Here is a 22,262-nt window from a genome sequence, read left to right as displayed (position 1 = left end):
TCCACACATCCTACTTTCTACTGTTGGTGAAATGTGCCATCTTGTCAAACACTTATAGTTCATCTCTACTTCTCTCATAGAGACATTTTCGTGAGTTAATCTATACATTCTCCTCTGCTTTTCCTCATCTATCACCACTCCCATATCCATTTCCCATTTTGTTATATATGTTGGCTTCGTGTTTGTGTCTAGTTCAGTGAGTATTTTATAAATTCTAGCAATCTCGTGTTTCCCATCACCTTGTGTTCCCAATATCTTTTCGAACAAGTTCCAATTGTCTCTTGTCCTTAAAGTTCTTGGCAGACTTCTAACAAAACACCTCAATTGGAAATACTGCCATTCGTCTAATTTAGTGAAAATCTCTCCCTCTTTTTTTTTCAATTCACCAAATGCTCCTATTTCATCTCCCACCAAGATATCTCCCAATTGCACCTTATCTTTTTTAAACCACTTCCCTCCTATTTCTTCTCTGCCTGGGGGAAAAAACTCTGTATTTTTTAGTGGAATCAGTGTGGAATTAAAAGTCCATTTCATACTTCTGTGTAAGTTATCCCAAATCTTTAAAACATTCAAAGTGTATGTATTTACATTGTCATTTAAACCCCTATACTGTGTTGGCACCCATATCATTCTTCCCAAATCTATTCCGCTAAGTTCATTCTCTATTCTCACCCAGCTTTTTTTATTATTAAATATCCAATCTATGGTTCTTGACAATATTACCGCTTTGTAATATCTTTTAAAGTCTGGGAGCCCTAAACCCCCTCTTTCTTTCCTCCTACTTAGCAGTTCGTATGACAGTCTTGGTTTTTTATTCCTCCATATGTATCTTGTTATCAGTTTCTTAATTATTTTAAAGAAAATCTCTGGGAGTTTAATTGGGATCATTTGATATCTATATATGATTTTTGGTACTATTACCATTTTTACCAGATTAATACGGCCCATCCATGTCGGGGTTCCTCCCTCCAATCTTTTTAATTCGTCTCTAAACTCATTATTCAATGAAATATAGTTTAGTTTATATAGATGTTTATGTGAGGCTGTAAGTTTTACTCCTAGATATTTTATATCTCTGTCTTTCCATTTAAAGGGAAATTCTTTTTGTATCCTTTCTTTTTCGTTTTTTAAGATGTTTATATTTAGAATCTCCGTTTTTGTTGGATTTATCTTTAAATTTGATAGTTCTCCGTACTCCTTTAGTGACTTCATTAAGTTTGGAAGTGTTATCCTGGGGTTTCCTACATAGAACAACAAGTCGTCTGCGAAAGCAGCAACTTTATGTTCTGTATCTCCTATCAGGATTCCCTTTACGTCTCTATTCAGCCTTATTGTTGACAATAGTGGTTCTAGTGATATAACATACAGCAATGGGGACAATGGGCATCCCTGTCTTGTTCCGTTTGACATCTCAATGGGTTCTGACCTCTCCCCGTTTACCCCAATAACCACCGAGGGGTATCTGTACAACTTTCCTATCCACTCTCTCATCCTAGGCCCGATTCCCAAGGCTTCCAGAGTATCCATCATGAATCTCCAGTTTACCCTATCAAACGCTTTTTCAGCATCTATAGACAGTAGTACCACCGGTTCTTTTCCTTTTTTACTCTTTTGGATTAGCATCAATGATCGTACCCCATTGTCTTTTCCCTCCCTCCCTGGAACGAAGCCCACCAGATCCTCATGTATCCATCCAGGCATTAGCTCTTTCAATCTATTTGCTAGGACCTTTGCGTACAACTTAGTGTCTGTGTTCAATAGTGAAATAGGTCTATAGCTCGAACACTGAGAGGGATCCTTTCCCTCTTTTTGAATGAGCACAAGTTGGGCTTGTAATGATTCTCTTCTTACTTCCATCTCTCCACCTAGTGCATTCATGTAGTTTTTAAGTTTTGGTACTAAGATTTCACTAAATTTTTTATAGTATCTCACTGTATAACCATCTGGTCCTGGGCTTTTCCCCGACACTGTCCCCTTCAATGCTAGTTTTATTTCTTCCTGTGAGATATCTGCATCTAGGGAGTTTAGTTGATCCTCACTTAATTTTAGTAACCCAGCCATTTCCAAATATTTCTTTCTTTTCTGGCTCTTCTCATTGTCTATAGTTTCTGAACCTTCCAAGGGGCTTATATTGTACAGTTTCCTGTAATATTCTATGAAGGCTTTGGTGATATCTTTATTTGAGTGTTTCATGTTTCCTTTAGCATCTTTTATTTTTTCTATATAATTTCTATTTTTCTTTTTCCTCAGGGCTCTCATCAGATACTTTCCAGGTCTTTCTCCCCATCTATATCTCTCACTTAAAACTCTATTATATACTTTTCTCCTCTCCTCTTCTATCATTTCTTTCAGTTCTTCTTTCTGTTTTTTTAACTTCAGCTCTATTTCTTTTGTTATTCTATTCTTATGTATTCGTTCTAATTTACCTATTTCTTCTAAGAGCTCATTCATTTTCTCCCTTCTTTCTTTTTTCTTTCTTGCCCCAATCGCCATTAATATTCCTCTTATATAAGCTTTGTGAGACTCCCACACTGTGGCCGTTGACACCTCCCCTGTCTCATTCTCCTTAAAAAAGCTTTCAATCTCCTCCCCTATTTTCTGAGCTATTTCCTTTTCCACTAAAAGTGTCTCATTCAATTTCCATCCCAGCCCTCCGATTTTCCTTCTCCCCCATTCCATTTTCATAATAACTGGAGCGTGATCTGATAGAGATATTGTCTCTATTTCTACCTGGGACAGGTGGTCAATTAATTGATGTTCTATTAATATATAATCTAGTCTTGAATATCTCTTATGCATATTTGAGAAAAAAGTATAATCTCTATCTTGTGTGTGTGTAATTCTCCAGGCATCTACCAATTGACTTATGTGTAATTCTTTTTTCAATAATTTCAGGGCCTTACTTCCTTCTGTTTTTATATGGGAGGTGGCGTCCCTTTGTGGGTCCATACAAAAGTTAAAGTCCCCTGCCAGGATCAAACGTCCTTTTTTAAAGTCCATCAGCTTCCTCAACACCTTTTTCAGATACTCCTCCGGTTTTTTATTAGGACAGTAGATATTGGCCAGTGTACACTCGATCTCCTGTAACTTGCCCCTTAAAAACAAAAATCTCCCATCTGGATCTGTTTTTCTATCTTCCAACTCGAACCTAATGTTCTTTGCCAGACCTATTGCTACCCCTTTTGCTCTTTTAACCGAGGAATCTGCATAATACCATGTTGGGTGGTTTCTAGACCTCAGCCTAACATTTGAACTTATCTCAAGATGTGTCTCCTGTAAAAATATCACTGAGGCATCTCTATGGTGTAATTCTTTAAATAATCTATATCTTTTCCCGGGGCAGTTCAACCCATTTATATTATATGTTATAAACTGAATCTCTTCCATCTTCCTTAAATTTCCTCTTTTCTCCTCCATCTATATTTTTCATTTCTCTCTCCTTCTCCCTTCTCACTTGCTTTTATATCATCTTTTATTTTGCAGGAAAAACAACCTCCCTCTCCCATTTCCCACCCTTCCAACCTTCCAACCCCCCTCCCTCCCCCCTCCCCCCCCCCTCTTTTTAGGCCCAACATTTGCCTACTAATCATTTATGGATTAAAAAGTCCACCTTTGATTTGGTCCTTGGGCTAAGACTCCGTCCATGGACGACTTTCCCCTTATCTAACCTCCCCATATCCTCCCAGGCCCCACCTGGATTTATCACAGACAGAAAAAAAAAATCAGAAACGAGGGCGATAGAGTGGGGATAGAAGGAGAGAAGAAAAAAAAAAAAAAAAATCTATTTCTCTTCCTCCATCCCTCTCCCCCCCTCCCCCCCCACATATTGCCAGTCCTCTTTTCTCTTCGCTCTATTTTCCCATTGTTCTTCTTCCCAGCCAGGGATTTCCATTCTTTGAATTTTTAAACTGTCACAAAAATTTTTCATATCTTCTGGAAACCTAAGGTATGCTGTAGTCCCATTTTTCCATCCTATTAAACATTCGGGAGTCCCCCATCTATATTGCACCTTTTGTTCTTTCAACCTTTCCAATAGGGGTCTCAAAGTTCTCCTTCTCCACAAAGTCTCTGGAGCCAGATCTGCATATATCTGTATGTCTCCTCCTTCATACTTAATTACTGATTTTCCCTTAGTCTTCTTCCAGATTTTTTCTTTATCCCGAAGTTCATAGAATTTAACAATTATATCTCTCGGCCTTTCTTTCCCCAGATTCTCAGAATTTTTCCTTTTCTAAAGGTTCCTTCTATTTTAGACCTTTCCATTTCAGAGCTGTCTGTTATAGTGTTAAATATTTTACAAACCACCTCTTGCAGGCTTTCTCCCTAAGTTTTCTGAGACCCCACGTATCAAGATGTTTCTCTTCCTGTCTTTATTTTCTTGTATCTCGGCCTTATATAACAGTTTTTCTTGGGCTTTCCCTATATTAGTTAGTTCTTTTTCAAGTTCAGAGATAGCCTGGGTCTGACCTTTAACTTTCTCCTCCGTTTCCTCAACTCTCTCCAAGAGGTGTCCCAGATCACTGCGAATGTTTACCATTTCTTGTTTTATTGTTTTCTCCAGTTCTTTAAACATTTCTGCCATTTCCTTTTTATTAGGTATTTGTAGATCTTTTTCCATCTCTGTATTGCCTGATATTTGCTGATTACTAGTATCAGGGCCTATTGATACTCTAGGGCTTCTTTCCATACTAAGGTCTGCTTCTCCTTTTTCAGATCTGCTCTGGGGTCTTTCTGGGGTTACATTCCCTTGGGATGTGTATTTTTTAATTGTGCCAGTCTGGGACCCTTTAAGCCCACTTCCTTTTACATTTTTGTTTTTCATTTTTCTCTGTGGCACTTATCCTTCTTATAATCCTTTATAAGTTCGTGGGTGGGGTGGGAAAATATTTCTTTAAACTTTCAAGTCTCTGCCCTGTCCTCCTGCTGGTTTTTCTCTTTCTCTTTTCTTCCTCTTCTTCCTTCCCTCCTCTCCCCCTCCTTCCCCCCGAGCCTCTCTTCTTCTCTCTGCGAGCCTCTTCCACCTTTTATACAGTCTCTAGGGGTCCCCCCTTTCACATACACTCTATTTCTTGGAGGTCAGCACAATAGGTCTTCAAATGCAAATCACATTTCATTCATAGTCACTCACCCTCCTCCTATGTCTTCTTTCAATGAGTGCCTTTTCACTCGATTCCTCTGAGGGTCTGTTCATGGGGGGGAACTCCCCAGGGTCTCTTCAGACTCCTTGTCCAGATCTCAATGGTTCTCCTTCCACTTTCTATTAGGCTCCAGGGTTACTAGGGGGATAGGGGGAAAGTGTGTCGGCCACCAGCAAACAGGTCGGCGCTGCTCTCTCCCTGCAAAACGCCGGCCGGCTTCTCGATCTCCCAGAGGTGCCTTGCGGCCGGTCACGTGATCGCGGCGGCCCCTCTCGTCTCCCAGCGTCCAGGGACTCTCTCTTCACCAGTCTCCAGCCGCTCCTCTCTCTTCCCTCACCCGCATCAGCCTCTCCTCCGCCGGGAGCCGTCAGACCGGGTAAGTCCCCCACCGCAGGGCTCTAACATGCCCCAGGGGATAAGCTTGGAGGCCTGGGGAGGTCAGACATCGGAGCTCCGTCCACGAGCTCCTACATTGAGCTCTCCCCTGCCGCCATGTTCAGGCTCCGCCCTCCTCTCTCAGGTTTAATTTGAGGCTATGTACAGGGATGTGCAAATCACAGGGACATGCAGTTTTGAGCGCCGGGCAGGTCGTTTTGTTTTGGTTTTTTTTGCCTTTATCCCTGCTGCTCATCTGTCAGGTGGAAGCTTTCAGGCGGCAGCCTCTCTCCCCTGCCTGCTATATGTCCCGGGCTCCACTTGTCCATCTGCGGGCCAGGAACTGGTTCAGTGGGTGCCAGCGGGATGTGATATAGGGGAGGCAGGAGAGCGGACACATCCGCTCCTCTCCTCTTATTGTCCTGACTTCCGGGTCCCTGTTTTACAGATTTACGGTCATTGAGGCTGGGAAAGAATGTAATGCAGTGCGATGTGCACTGCATTACATTCAGGGGAGATATCCAGGATCATCACATAGGGGACTTTTTGTCCCCTTTGTGATTTAAAAAAAAAAAAAAAAAAAAAGGAAATGAAAGTTACACCCAAAAATATAGCCCCCCTCCCCCCAAATTTTTCAAGGTCCCCACCCCCACATATGTACGCAAGCACAAACGTAAAAGTGTATTTTTTACTGAACCTTTGTGATAGTATCATGTGACATAACAAATTTAAACTACCACTATTTTATTCTCTAGGATCTCTGATTTCAGAAAATATATAATGTTGGGGGTTTTGTGTCATCTTCAGGCCTTAAATGATTTTTTAAATATGTGCAAAAAACACAAAAACAGCTCTGGCAGCAAAATGGATAAAGGATAACACTCCCCTTTCCTGACTAGCACCCAATTGGTGCTCATTACAGTGCAATTACAGTGCTCATTACAGTCACCATAAAGCTCCTTTTTGTTTTTAAAAGCCCCAGACATTACTTAAAGCAGATATAAATATGCTTTTGGTTAAAATCTATGTTTTTTTGTCAGGACAAGTAGATTGTCATAAAGGACAAGTAGATTGGTATACTGATTTAGTCCCTGGACAAGTAGTTTTTTCAGAAATTTACACATCCCTGATGTACATCCAAATTGGAGGAAGGGTTTAGGAATTATAGCTCTTAATAGTAGTTACCCCCCCTTTTTCAAGGGACCAAAAGTAATTGGACAATTGAATCAAAAGCTGTCCAGGTGTGGGCTAGTCATTCGTTATTTCTTCATCAATTAAGCAGGTAAAAATCTGGAGTTGATTATAAATGTGGTATTTGCATTTGGAATCTGTTTCTGTGAACCTACATCATGCGTTCAAAGGAGGTGTCCATGCAAGTGAAACAGGCCATTGTAAGGCTTCAAAAACTAAACAAATCCATCAGAGATAGCAGCAACATTAGGAGTGGCCAAACCAACTGTTTGGTATATTCTGAAGAAAGAAGAACGCACTGGTGAGCTCAGCAACATAAAAAGGCATGGACATCCACGGAAAAAACAGTGGTGGATGATCACTGGATCCTCTCTATGGTAAAGAAAAACCCATTCACAACATCCAGACATGTAAAGGACACTCTCCAGGAGGTGGGAGTATCGTTGTCAAAGGCTACAATCAAGAAAAGACTTCACAAGAGCAAATACAGAGGGTGCAAATCATTCATAAGCCTGAAGAAAAGAAAAGCCATATTAGATTTTGCCAAAAAACAACTAAAAAAGCCAGACCAGATCTGGAAAAGGCTTGGAACAGCTCATGATCCAAAGCACACAACGTCCTCTGTAAAACATGGTGGAGGCAGTGTGATGGCATGGGCGCATGCATGGCTTCCAGTGGCACTGGGTCATTGGTATTTATTGATGTGACAAAAGACAGAAGCAGCCGGATTAATTTTTCAGTGTTAAAAGAGATACTGTCAGCCCAGCTTCAGCCAAATGCAGCAAAGTTGATTGGATGGCGCTTCACAGTACAGATGGACAATGATCCAAAACAGAATGCAAAAGCAATCAAGAAGCTTTTGAAGGAAAAGAAGTGGAATATTCTGCAATGGCCGAGTCAATCACCTGATCTCAATCCAATTGAGCATGCATTTCACTTGCTGAAAGCAAAACTAAAGACAGAAATACCCACAAACAAAGAACAACTGAAGACAGCTGCAGTTAAAGCCTGGCAAAGCATCAGAAAGGAGGAAACTCAGTCTTTGGTAATGTCTATGGGTTCCAGACGTCAGGCAGTCATTGCCAGTAAAGGATTCTTAACAAAATATTAAAAATGAACATTTTATTTATAATTATATTCAATTGTCCAATTACTTTTGATCCCTTGAAAAAGGGGGGGGGTGGCTACTCTTAAGAGCTGTAAGTTCTAAACCCTTACTCCAGTTTGGATGTACATACCCTGAAATTAAACCTGAGAGTGTGCACTTTCATCCCATATCTATTATGTAACTATAGCTTGATAATTTTTTGGTAAATACCTGAAAAAAATCTAAAATTGTGCCCATGTCCAAATATATATAGACCTAACTGTATATGTGGGGGTGCCCAAATTTTTATTTTTTTTATCTGCTTGGGTGTAACTTTAAATTTTTTACAATTAAAAAAAAATTTAACTTTTTTTTTCTTCACGTAGAGGACAAAAATGTGATGATTTTTGGTGACAGGTTCTCTTTTTGAGACATCCAGGGTCTAAAAGACCCTGCACGTCTCCCCTGTACTCCACTGGATGTAATGCAGTGAACATTGCACTGCATTACATTTTTCCCCAGCCTCAATGGCCGGGAGATCTGTCAACAGGGGCCCAGAAGTGACATCATAAGTCACTTCCGGGCCAGGACAAGAAGAGGAGGGGAGTGGGCATGTCTGCTGTCCTCCATACCCTCTACATACTGGCACCCGCTGAACTGGTCCCAGGCCTGGCACTGTGGGCTTTGTGGAAGCAATCGGCGGCAGTGCTGCTGCATGAATGCTTCCACCTGACAAGTGAGCCCTGCTGCTTTCCCTCAGCAGGGCTAAAGGTTTAAAAAAAACTACCTGCCGAGTGCCCATAACTACATGTCCTGGGCATCGGGCGATACAAATTGAACCTTTCTGAAAAGGGTCACCTAACAACCTTTGGTTTTCCAGAATTGCAATATCCATAAGAGAGCACCAATGAAATGTGTCTGATGAGCACTTATAAATAGAATTTTCCTTCACAGTTTATAATTGCTTGAAATGTGGGGTAAGAATATTGTTTTTAGGTGCAAATATTTATACATTTTCCTAACCTTAGTTTTCTTTATCGTACGTCATGGGACACAGAGCAGGCTATTCATGACTGGGTTATATGTCACCTATAGGTGAATGGACACTGGCCTTCACTATATTACTCTTCCCTCACAGGAAATACTTCGTTTTTTTTACCTGTGTCTGTAAGGTGGATGGTCACTGATGTGCTGCATGTGCTCTTGGAGCATACTTGAAAGTCTGGAATGGTTCTGCTGAGAATCAAGGACTTCAGTCAGATCCATTTGAAAAGCTGTTAGACAACATGGATGGTACCCAAGCCTCTTTGGATAGGAGAAAAGAATCCTTGAGGTTTGCCTGTAATGCAGCCTTATGGCGCTGGACCATGCATATTGGAACCTTGTGCTGTTTGTTCTGACCAAGGTGCTTTCAAGAAGGGTGCTATACAGGTCTAAGAGGGTAGATCCCAGATGTAAGGAGGACCGAGTCCTTGAAGGTCTTATGACAGAGCCAACTGTGATTGATGAAGGTTGGACTCCTGTTATGATTCAAAGTCCTGCGGTAGGAATGGTAAGTTACATTTGCAGTGATTCTTTGAAAATTAGACTCTGGTCATTCTCCCAGTGGCTACTGGGGGCAGTGTGTTGTTTTGTCTGGCTGGGCCATGCTCTTTGTGTCTCTGAAGGAGTATTGGGCTGCAGGTTTCTCTTGCAGCGACTAGAGGTTGCGGAGCCTCTCTATAGCCTACTTTTGTGCAGTGGAGGCAGGAAGTAGAGGGGTGTCCATTTTGGCTTATGTTTGACGTCACATGTGGGTTGACGGATTAGTGAGTCTCCTGAGAGATAGCAGGGATATGGAGCATTCTGTGGCTGGAAGATGTGTGAGTACTACCTGTGGGGAGCTGCGTGACCAGACAGGACATGATTATACACTGCATTAGTCTGCATAATCCTGGGAGGGCTTGTACAGCTGTTTTTGATACACCCCTGCATGGGTATCAGTGCCCTTAAAGGAGATGGGTCTCTTGAGTAGCTTGCGTTTGATCTGCAGGAGCTTACATTTAGGCTGCATTGAAGTGGCATAAAGGCTTCATTCAGGCTGAGTTTGATGCATATGTGCTTGATTAGTCCCAAAACTAGTATGGAACCAAGTGCAGTTAATTTTGACACCGTTCTTTGATGAAACATCACTCTTCTAGTTTGCGGGTTAGTTGCAGTATTGTATCACATCATTGCATGCATACCTGCATAATTATTTGAACTGTATATTTGCATAAACTGCATACGTACATGCATAGATTGCATATGTACATTCATACATCATAAACTGTATACGTACATGCATACACTGCATACATACATGCATACCTAAATGCATAACCTACATACACTCATACTTGCATAGACTGTATGCTTATTGCTTATACTTACATAGACTGCATATGTACATGCATACTTAAATGCCTGCTTGCATAAACCACATATGTACAGACATACTTGCATAAAGTACATACTTATACTTGCATAGACTGCATATGTACATGCATACTTAAATGCATACTTGCGTAGACTGCATACTTATATTTACATAGACTGCATACATACGTGCATATTTACATAAACTGCATACTTGTATACACTGAATACTTGTACTTGCATAAACTGCATACTTACATGCATACTTGTATAATCTGCATACTTGTATAGGTGAGTACCTGAATACTTGCATAAACTAAACTGCATAAATGCATACTTGTATAACTGCATAACTGTATACCTATGTACCTGCATATGCATAACTACATACCTGTGTACCTGCATAGCTGCATGCTTGCTTTCCTGTGTGATATCATAGCTGTAGACCATCATGGATATGGACTTGCATCCCTGCGGGACTGCATAGTTATGTGACAATATAGCTGCTACATTATTGACAGGCAGCCGGGAGGCAGGTGCACCAACCTCAGGTCCAGTGGATTAGATAGACCAGTAGTGTGAGGTATATCTGGGCCACTGTGTTTGTTTGGCATTGCAGCTATTCTTGGTGGCAGAGCTGCAATAGACTGAGGCCGCATAACCCTAAACACGCCTGATCTCATCTGAACTGGGAAGCTAAGCATGGTTAGTACATGGATGGGAGACTGCCTCGGAATACCAGGTGCTGTAAGCTTTTCCGCTTTAGAGTCTGAGACGACTGTGTTTTGAGACGTATCTCTGGCAGAGGATGCTAGGGCAGTCTCTGAGGGGATTCGAGACACTCTACAAGTACACAGGCCCAAAAACAAACTAGGACGTGAAGTCTATCTTAGATCTTAAGGCACTAGACATCCTTCTGTTTCGGATGGGATCAGTCCAATTAGTGGTGGCTTCTCTATAAGAGAGAGATTTCAGGTGACCATAGTCCTCAATGACGCATATCTTCATGTGCCAATTTTTTTCAGACTCATCAAGGGTTTCTGCAATTTTCAGTAAAGAAATGCCATTCTCATTTGTGGCACTGCCCTTTGGGCTGGACGCAGCCCCCCCGAGTGTTCATAAAGCTCCTAGCCCCAGTACTGGACTTGCTGAGGACACATGGGGGGCTGTCACTCTCAGAATACCTAAATGTTCCTTTGCTCAGGGAGCTGTCGATTTCAAGTTTAAAGTGAAATACAAGAAGCAAAAGTATCCTTCAATACGTCTCTGCATGAGGAAATGGTATCTGTGTTGAAGCGGTTTTCTACGTGCGGTTCCACTTCAGGTCTTTTGCAGGTCTGGATGATGAAGGTCTAAGCACTGGATTGCCAGAGAGCTTTGTCCCCGGGGAATTGCAGAGTCTGAATTGGTGGTTGGCAGAATAACATCGTTGTGCACCATCTCTGTCGGCAGTACATATTCCAGGTATAGAAAACTGGCATGGTTCCCTCCCCCAGAAGTCAGAGGCTGATACCGGTCAAGTGGTCCCTACATCCTGAGATGTTGTCAGCATTCTGCCAACGTTAGGGAACACTGGACGTGGATCTACTGACTTCCAGGTTTTACAGTGAGTTAGACAGGTTGTGTCCAGGATGAGAGTCCCACTGGCAATAGGGGTAGATGCACTTGTAACACCTTAGGGACCAGGTCCCCCTAATCTGTGCCTTCCCCCGATTCAACTATTGCTGTGTCTTTTGCGCAGGATCCAGGAGGGCTAGCCCAGGAGGGCTTGGTACACCGACAAAGTGTATAGTGCATGGGATGCTCTTTGGACACTTCTGTTCCGCCCAGTCCTCTTGTCTTGGGTCCAATAATGTATCCTGCTTTACGATCCCTGTAATTAAAGGTTTGGCTATTGAAGCCCAAGTCTTGATGAATCGAGGGGCTCTTGGGTCCTTTTTTCTGCACCCTGTTGAATGCCAGGAAGCCAGCTTCAGGAAGCTTCCATTACAGGACCTCGGAAACTTATTTGCCTGGTGTGAAGCCAGGAAGTGGCACCTGTGGAAATGTGTAATTGAAAGGTTTTTGTCCTTTTTTCAATCAGGAGGGAAATTAAATTGACCTTAAGTACCATTAAGGCTCAGATTTTGACTCCATTTTTCATTTTTATCCGGAGACCGTTTTTTTCCCTCGCTCCTTGATTCGTACTTCGTGCAGGTTGAAAGGTGGACGATCCCATCTGTTAGGCCACCTTGTGTCCTCGGGACATGAACTTGGGCTTGGCTGTCCTTGCAGAACCAGCATTTGGATCAATTCAAGAAACTTAATCATTTGACTCGGAAGGTGGCTGCTTTGGTTTCTATCACAGGAAGAGCGTCAGAGCCGGCGGCTCTTTCCTATAATGAGCCATTCTTTGTTTTGCATCATGGTAAGGTGATGTTGTGTCCTCATCCATCTTCTTGCCAGGAGGGGTTTTCAGTTTTGACTTGAATCAGGACAGTTACATAGTCTGGCTGAAAAAAGACAAAAGTCCATCCAGTTCAACCATAAAAAAAAAAGTAGTAATCCTATACCCACAGCTAATCCAGAGGAAGGCAAAGAGACAGTGTCTTGCCTTTCTTTTTTCCTCGTCCACAGTTGGCAGGGGGAAAATTGCTGCATATTCTGGATGTAGTTCGGATGGTCAGGATTTACTTGATTTTGGCAGCACATGTCAGGAATCCTGTTTTGTGCTGTCAGAAGGACCCAGGAAAGGCAGGAGGCATCCAGGGCAACTATTTCTCATTGGATCTGCCAGTTAATCATTTAAGCTTATGGTTTGAAGGATGAGAGCTCATTGTACCAGGAGTGTGAGGACATCTTGGGCTATCCACCATCAGGCATCAATGGCTCAGGTTTGCAAGGCCGATACATGGATGGTCTTCGGTTCATACATTCACAAGGTTTTACCAGGTGGAAGGTTCTGCATTTGGCCAAAGCTTGTCACGTATGGCTGAGTAGGACATTTGAGATTAATGGTGGTGGTTATTTTGGTGTCCCCCACCCCTCAGAATTTTTTTATTGCTTTAGGACATCCCACATAATCATGAATAGCCTGCTCTGTGTCACGTGATGTGTGATAAAGAAAATTGGATTTTTTTCTACATACTTACCTGTAAAATCAATTTCTTGGAGTACATCATGGGACACAGAAATCCCTCCCCTCTTTCTGGAATTTCATTGCTTGCTACAAAACTGAAGTACTTCCTCTGTAGGAGGGGTTATATAGGGGAGGACTTCCTGTTTGATTGATCTGCCAGTGTCCATTCAACTATAGGTGGCATATTACACACATAATCATAAATAGCCTGCTCTTTCTCCTGTGATATACTCCTAAGAAATGGATTTTACAGGTAAGTATGTAGAAAAAATCCAGTCCAATTACTTAAACCTTGTTTTCTTCACAGATGAGCCAACAAGTCCAAGTATTGACCTGCGAGCTAAACATGTCCCAGCCTCCTGTGTTGTGTCCAGTGCCATCAGCTCTGCACCCTTGAAATCCACCAGCCCTTCTTCACCAACATTCAGCTTTTCTGTCAGCCGTCACTACTCGCAGGACTGCAGTAAGTACCCTCTTAACCTTTGTCTTGTGTTAGGGTCGGCACCGACCCGTTTTTAGGTTTTAAATGCATAAAATAACCATATAAATTTGTTTATTGCATCAAGGCTATATGACTTTGTCAGGAAACTCTATTTCAACAAAATAAAAAAAAAATTGTTTTCACTAAATTATAAAATGCTCAAGTTGAAATTATGACCTTTGTGTTGTTAGGGTCGGTTTCCACCCAGTTATAAAAATAAAATTATAAAGCAATAATTAGAGCCAAAACCGAAATCATAAGTTCACTGTCAACCAGCACACTGACAGCCAGTTCCTCTTCCAATCATGTGAGCTTTAAGGGATTCTCATTTTGCCTTGTTTTCCAGTATACCTGCACAAAAACAAGACAAACAAAGATGGGCATGTCCAGACATGTGAGGCAAATTCAGTATAGAATTGGTGACTTGCAGAGTGCACATCTCCAATTTGTAGCATGCAAAAGTGAGCAGAAGATTTTCATTGAGCCAAGTTCTGGATAATATTTTTGGTGAAAATGAGGGAGAGGACACAGGAGCATAGTGATTTGGATGAGCAGGTTTCTGAGGAGGAAGACAATGTGGAGTATCATCCAGAAGACAGACACGTCTGATGAGAAGGCCACCGGTGCTGAAGCTGCTCCTGCTGAAATATTTAAGTCCAAAACTGGTAAGATCTGTTGGAGCTCAGTACCTCCTGATGTACATGGCAGGGCAGCTGCTGCAAATGTCATCAAAATGACCCCTGGAATCACAAGGTTTGCTGTGATGAGAGTCAGTGACATGTTTTGAGCTATTTATGCCATTGTCACTAAAAAGAGGCATCATTGCTATGACAAACCTTGAAGGAAAAAAAGTCCATAGCAGCATGTGGAAAGACATTGATGAGGAATACCTGGATGCCTATATTGGTGGTGTTCTTGCTGGAGTGTACAGATCCTGCAATGAGGCCACTGATAGTCTGTGGGACGCATCGACAGGCAGAAATAATTTATGGGCAACAATGTCACTTCACACCTTTCAAATGATATCAAGAGTCCTCAGATTTGACAACAGAGATACCAGAGCAAGATCTGACAAGCTTGCCCCCATCAGGGATGTCTGGTAGAGATGGGTGCAGCTCCTTCCACTGATGTTCAACCCTGGGCCAGAGGTGACAGTGGATGAACATCTTGTCCCTTTCCGCCAATACATACCCAGTAAGCCAGGGAAGTGCGGCATAAAAATCTGGGCAGCCTGTGATGCAAAAACCAGCTATGCCTGGAATCTACAGATTTACACAGGCAAAGCTGCAAGTGAAAAACCAAGGAAAACGTGTGGTCCTCGATATGACTACTGGACTGCAGGGTCAAAAGTAATATCACTTGTGACAATTTTTTTACCAGCTATGACCTTGGACAAGAACTTCTCAGGAGGAAACTTACCATGGTGGGCACAGTGAAGAAAAATAAACCTGAGCTGCCTGCTGAAATCTTGCAGGTGAAGGACAGGGCTGCACTGTCCACAAAGTTTGCTTTTACAGACACCACCACTGTTGTCTCATATTGTCCAAAAAAAAAAACGGAATGTGATACTTATGTCTACTCTTCACAAAGATGCAGCTGTGTCATCAGGAAGTGACAAAAAGCCCACAATTATCCTCTATAAAAAAAAACAAAGGAGGAGTGGACAACCTGGACAAGCTGACTGCCACCTACACTTGCCAGCGAATGACCAGGAGATGGCCAATGGTTGTGTTTTACAACATCCTTGATGTGTCTGCATATAATGCATTTGTGTTGTGGATCCACATCCACCAAGGATGGAACTCAAACAAAAAAAACAAGCGGAGAATGTTTCTTGAGGAGCTGGGAAATTCCCTTGTCAAGCCACACATCGAGCGAAGGGAACGGGTGCCCTGAGACCCAGATGCTGCAGTCTTGGTCAGACAGCTGCAGAGGTCACCTAGCACTTTGTCCACGCCAGCATCCTCCTCAGCTAGACCTGCCTCCACTTCATCCACAACAGCCACAACCCCACTCAGGCCACCTGATTCTAAAAGAAAGAGGTGTCAGGTCTGCCCAAGCAGTAAGGACAGAAAGGCAAATGTACTGTGCTTCAACTGCAACAAATATCTCTGCAAAGAACACACTAAAACTGTCACTTTTTGCCATACATGCATCTAAACACACACACACGTGTTCTTGCACACAGACTTTTACTCTGATTTTGTTTTTTATTAGTGTTGGAACAAATAATTGATTTCTATTGGTTTGATTTGCTTGATTGGTTGTTTGACCTTGCAAATCTATATTTTGTTATATTTATGTTATATACATATATACATATTTGTTCTGTTTTTCATTTTGTGTTTGTACTAAAGTTCTATTGCTGAAAAAAAGAGACTTTTTTGCCTTTTTGAAGTAATTATATATATGGGTCGAAATTGACCCGTAACACCATAGATGTTACTATAGTTGTTAATATTAAAATGAAAAAATTGACAAAACAAATTTATTTCAGAGATGTGTTCTAAATCCCTTCAGTAATAGTCAGGTGACAAAACAACCTTTTATTTATTTATATGATTCTCTTGAGGTTCATTTTACATTGTTTTTTAATTGAAATCGAGGGGTATACTGACAAAAAAAAGGTCCAGGGGCTCACACCAAAAATATTAAAACCAATATTTTCATGGATAAGGAAGTTTAACAAGGTAACCAAGAGATGAGAAACAAATTGGATGATAGATAATTGTTTTTAGTGTATTTTACAGCTGATTTAAGACACGGGTCAAAACTGATTCGTTAACATAAGAGATGGTAACAGGAAACTAACACAAGAGGAAGGTTAAACCATCATGTCATTTAAACTAGCCTCAACAAGCTTATTTTAGGCCTTCCCTTCTTTTTCTGCGTTACTACTTAGGGCTCATTCACATGGCTGTCAAGGGCTGTACACTGACAAGATCTGTGTATTTCTGCGGTAGGTACTTTCAGGTGTTTGTGGCATGCTGAGGACAGGAAGACTGTACAAATCAATGGCAGGCTTACGCTATGTGTTGTGTGTGAGATACAGACCTCAAAAGTAAGCAACGTCTGAGCAAGAATTCCATGAAAAATATGTTTATTTTTGCAAAATTAGCATCACATGCCATACATAAAAACATTATGGATGATTGAATAACTGCTTACAGAGACATCTCTCATGTATACTCAGAACGACTTAATACAACAACCCACCCAAAAAAACATATCTTCAATGTATATAATTCATCAACATAAACAAATATGAGCCATAAATAGGTGCCTTACAGAGAGGTGCACTTAGGACCTGAACTTCTGTGTGACCCCCCCCAGCACCTGTTCCCCCTACCATTTACAAGAACATATGCATGCTGCCTCTGTGCTTGATTTGGTGAGTTTCATAAAGCTTTAATTAAAGGGTATGTGATGAAAAATGCACCACAGACACACCCCCAGAAAATAGTGGAAAATTTTTTAAAATTGGGCACTATGTGTTGACTAAGGGGGAAAAACGTTTCCTCTCAAAGGATGACTATTCCAAGAGCTACCTCTCCATAATAAACTACAACAAAACATTAGTGCCTACTCACAGGCGTAGCAGGAGTTTACACAAAGTAGTGGGGGAGTACAAAAGTCAACAGCGGCATCACTGTAGAGGAGTCTTATAAATACCTCAACCATAGGTTGCACAAAGTAAAATTAAAGCACGCCAGCAAAAGACTTGCATTGATTCATTCTTCATCTCAGATCTTAAGGGAATGTATCTTTGTAAAAAAATGGAAAGGTCTAATGATTTTATAAAAACAAAAAAACTAGAAGGATGGGGCAGGGAAAGAATACATAATTATCCACTTTAGTAACTGTATATGGTGAACTGTTTAACATGTCCCTGGAATCTTATGTAGGTGGATTGTACCAAATGATTACTTAGATTCTGGTTTAGAGAACAACTGCAGATCCCTTTATCATAGTGTACCAAGAAACATTGACCTTAAAGTGAATGTAAACCTCTGACATATGAACAAAGCATATCCTTATTTAGTGCATACTTTTCTCATTCAAGTGTAATTTCTGTCTGCTGCCCCTTCTTCTTCTATTAGCATGAGTCACTTCTAACAAGTTTTCCTGACACCAAGAGAAAAATGGTGATAGGTGAGGTACTGCCAGCAGACTGACAGCTTCAGCTCTGTTCCTGTGTGGAGCGGGTGTGTCCCTTCCTTCCAATCCTCTCTCAGAGCTCCCCTTACTGAATGTAACCATAGCGCATCTCCCCTCTCCCCGCTTTTCACAGCTGAGAGATCTGTGTAAAGTCTGCTTTTTGTATGGATGTAGGGGACAGGCAGCTGTAGATAAACAGATACAAGTTATGTAGGAGGATTTGTTTCATCTCTTTGTATCATCTGATGCTAGTCACTTCACTAGGTATTTGTAAGGGTTTACAACCACTTTAACCACTTCCTGTCCGGCCGTTGTATATAAACAGCCGGACGGTGGCAGAGCAGGGGCGGGTGGCCATTTATAAATGGCCTCCCCGCCCTCTGCTTGTGCGCACTCCCTGGGAGCGTATAGAACCATGATCCGGTGCCCGCTGTGTCCAGCTACACAGTGGAATACCGATCATTGTACGGGATCTCTGTGCGAGGTCCCGATCATGTGATCACTGATTGGCCAATCAGTGATCACATGCAGAGTAGTAAGCAAGATGTCACTTCTGACATCATTGCTTACTACGTGTGAAATCTGTGAATGATCACATGGTACAAGGCTATTCACAACTGCCTTGTACCATGTGACAAGCTGTGACCAATCACAGCTCTCACAGTATTTCTCAATGGCTGCAAGAAGAATGCAGCCAGAGATAAGGAGAAATGATTACTATTTACAGCCTTTATGGGTGACACTCTACTGCTAGGGTGTAAGTACGTAAAAAAACCAAAAAAAACCTAAATAATAATATAAAAACATAAAATAAAAATGTAAAACATTTTTTTTTAAATTATAATTTTTGGTTATAAACTAATTTGGGTTACTTTTTTTTTACTAAAAAGATTACTGAATACATTTTGGCCAAGATTTATGATAAAATATTATTTATTTGAAAACATTTTATAAGAAAAACTTTTTTTTCAAAATGTTTGGACTTTTTCATTTATATAGCAACAAAAATAAAAATCCCAGTGGTGAATAAATACCACCAAAATAAAGCTTTATCTGTCTAAAAAAAATGCTAAAATATTCATATGGGTACAGTGTTGCATGACCGCGCAATTGTCATTCAAAGTGTGATAGCGCTGAAAATTGGCCTGGACAGGAAGGGGGTAAAAGGGTCCGGACTTGAAGTGGTTAAAGGGAGCTAATCTACATTACGTCTAATGATAGTAGTTGTAGAGGTAATAACCCACAATAGTCTAGACAGAGAGGTTCCAAATGGTGTTTAAACAGAAAACCACCTAGATTTTTACACTGAAAGTTGAAGTAAAGTCCACTTTTTAACTTGTACCTACAGATAAACCTGTAATACAGCTTACCTGTAGGTACAGTGAATATCTCCTAAAATTGCACTGTTTAGGAGATACACTGCGTGTAACTGGTGGTGTCACCAGCGCATGTGCTTTGAAGGGACAGCATATCTGTGCCATATCTTCAGAGCTCTGTGCTGGGGCCAGGGGCTCCTGTGCGCATGCCATTCATACATTAACATGGTTGCGCCCAGGAGCCGTGACACCGCTGCACTGGAGGGCTCGTGTCCAGATAAGTCTGTCATAATTTGCTATTATGCGGTGCATACTAGTCCTTTATGACTTGAACCTGCAACCTTATTTTTAATTTTTTTGTGGTGGTTTACTACCGCTGTAATATTATGTTACCTCAAGCTTGAATAAGGAACTGGATATTAGTACCATCATATAAATCCAGGAAAAAAGAAAAGAGGATTGCTGCACTAGAAAATATAGAAAAAATTATATACAAAATAATCAATACAGTGTTCAACAAACTGTTTTGTTTGGGCCGGTCAGGTAACACCCTTCTTCAGATCAGAACACATTAAAGGGAAAACCACACATATACTTAATTTATACGATCAGAAAAGCTGGAATCAATTATACAATTAACCACAAATTAAACAAACATTTTCTAAAGGATGTGGTTGGAATGAATCTGTCAGGAAGAAAAAGCTTCCATATCACAAACATGGAATGCAGACATAGGGAACCTGTTATGAAAAACACATATATACACCATTTAAGCTATCTCATAACAAGAAAGAGATCTAAAAAGAATAAATGCACAATAATGATAAAAAAAGGAACAATTCCTAAAAATATTAAAGGAATAAATACAGGTCAAAATCCAAATTAAGTCTGTTAGGAGTTAATGTGTCCAGATGATGAATCCACTGGACCTCCCATTGTCTCAGCTGTAATTCTATGTTACCACCACATCTATTTTTTATATCCCATCAATAACCATAAATCTGAGTTGGGAAACAGTATGACCCTTTTCCACAAAATGTCTAGCTAAGGTAGCTTAGTAAGTTTATCCCTAATAGAGTACTTAAGTCTAGCTATTCTATTCTTTACCTTTTGAGTAGTCTCACCATTTATATAACAAGCCACATGGACATTTTATTACACAGTTAGGTCCATATATATTTGGACACAGGCACAATTTTCATACTTTTGGCTCTGTATGCCACCAGAATAAATTAAAAGGCAACAATCCAAATTAATTTGAAGTGTAGACTTTCAGCTTTAACCTCCCTGGTGGTATGATTATTTCAGATTTTTGGTGCTGAAAGCGGTACCATTATTTTGCATGGAAATATGTTGTTTTTTCTTGTTCAAAATTTGTATTTTGTTCGTAGGGAGGGGTAACATAGATAAAACAATAAAGTATACAATATACAATACTTATACAGTGAATTTTCTTGGGAATGCAGTATTAACCGTAAACATCAGAACGGTAACAGGTAAGAACTGGTTAACAATCTTAGGTGGGGAATGTGAAGGTGGGAAAAGACAGAGGGAAGGTATGCGACTCTGCAAATGAAAAAAAAAAAGAAAGAAAGGGGAGCTGTAAGAGTAAAGGGGAGGGTACCAGAATAGTTAGGAGTGTTGGTTATGGGGTGAGAAGAGTTTCATTAAAGTTAGAGGGTAGAAAATGTTCTACCCATGGGTCCCAAATCATCCTAAATTTGGGGATAGTATGCAAGATTGTGGCTTCTACTTTAGCATGGATCATCGCCTGGGTTACTTTGTTTTGGACCGCGGTAATGTTAAGCGACGTAGACTTCCACGATTTGGCAATGACCTGTTTGGCAGCTGTAGTAACCTGTAATAGAAGCTTAAATTGTAGTTTCGTGACTTCGGGTGGTCGTAGGTTAAGCAATGCTGTTAGCGGGTTAGGATGGAGGAAATATGTAGTTTTTTTTACTGTAGGCCTGTCATTTTTAAGAATAACTTACTGAAATCTGTCCGAACAAGAGTCTAGTAAACATTCCGGATATGATAAAACTTGAAACACAAAATCATAAATTATAATTTAATAAATAATCATAAAAAATAATATAATAAATTTAATTCAATAATATAATCAAACCAAAAACACCGAAATTTGAAATATAGCGCCAAGTTCGCACATCGCTGAGCAAAGTCGCAAAATCGTTTTCAGTGTCTGATGACGAATTTCCCCACAAATCATTATCACTCAATTCTGCAAGTGGTTCTGATTTACTATCGCCGTTCTCTAGCTGGTCGAAAACTGATTTTGACCTAAAGGGATGCTTTTTGGACGCCATGGACTTTTCCCAGTTTCCAGGCAGAAAGAACAGTAAAAATGCAGGCAGGGCACAGGACAAAGCAGTAGGGACAAAATGTATGTGAAATGCTTTGAAACAGCAATGTTTTGCTATGTAATAATCGTTTTTTAAAAAATGACATTTTTTAAAACTTTCAAGTTTGCTGCCGGTACCGGCGCCCTTAAGTCCCGACGTCACAGGGACAGGAACACGGAAGCCGGATGCCGTCATCGGCCGGAGGAGATAGCCGGGGACGCTGCAGGGGACACATCGCGGGAGCGAAGGACAAGGTAAGTGCTGCAGGGAATCCCCGAGCAATGCCGCATGGTAAGCCCGAGTGTAGCTCGGGGTTACCGCTTGTGCTACTGAAATTTTACCCCGAGCTACACTCTGGAATACCGCCAGGGAGGTTAATTCAATGGGTTGAACATAAATATCAAGTACAAATTTTAGGAACTGCAACCATTTTTATACACAGTCCCTACATTTTCAGGGGCTCAAATGTAATTGGACAAATGAATATAATCATAAATAAAATGTTCCTTTTTAATATTTTGTTGAGAATCCTTTACTGGCAATGACTGCCTGAAGTCTTGGACCCATGGACATTACCAAAGACTGGGTTTCCTCCTTTCTGATGCTTTGCCAGGCTCTAACTGCAGCTGTCTTCAGTTTTT

General features: G+C 41.0%; 1 protein-coding gene across 1 annotated transcript in view; it reads left to right on the top strand.

The window, feature by feature from the left end:
• The window catches only part of ARHGAP23 (Rho GTPase activating protein 23), a 308,148-nt gene that overhangs the window by 151,300 nt on the left and 134,586 nt on the right, over nucleotides 1-22,262 (top strand). The window contains exon 8 of the mRNA XM_089690030.1: nucleotides 13,614-13,769. Within this exon, the coding sequence (XP_089546156.1) occupies nucleotides 13,614-13,769 (156 nt within the window). The remainder of the gene's footprint in view (nucleotides 1-13,613; nucleotides 13,770-22,262) is intronic.

This window comes from Staurois parvus, unplaced genomic scaffold, assembly GCF_062004578.1.
Source record: "Staurois parvus isolate SC_StPar_1 unplaced genomic scaffold, SC_StPar_1.0 ptg000511l, whole genome shotgun sequence".
Taxonomy (NCBI): Eukaryota; Metazoa; Chordata; class Amphibia; order Anura; family Ranidae; genus Staurois; species Staurois parvus.
Note: the sequence above shows the minus strand (reverse complement) of the source record. Positions and strands in the feature narration are given on the sequence as shown.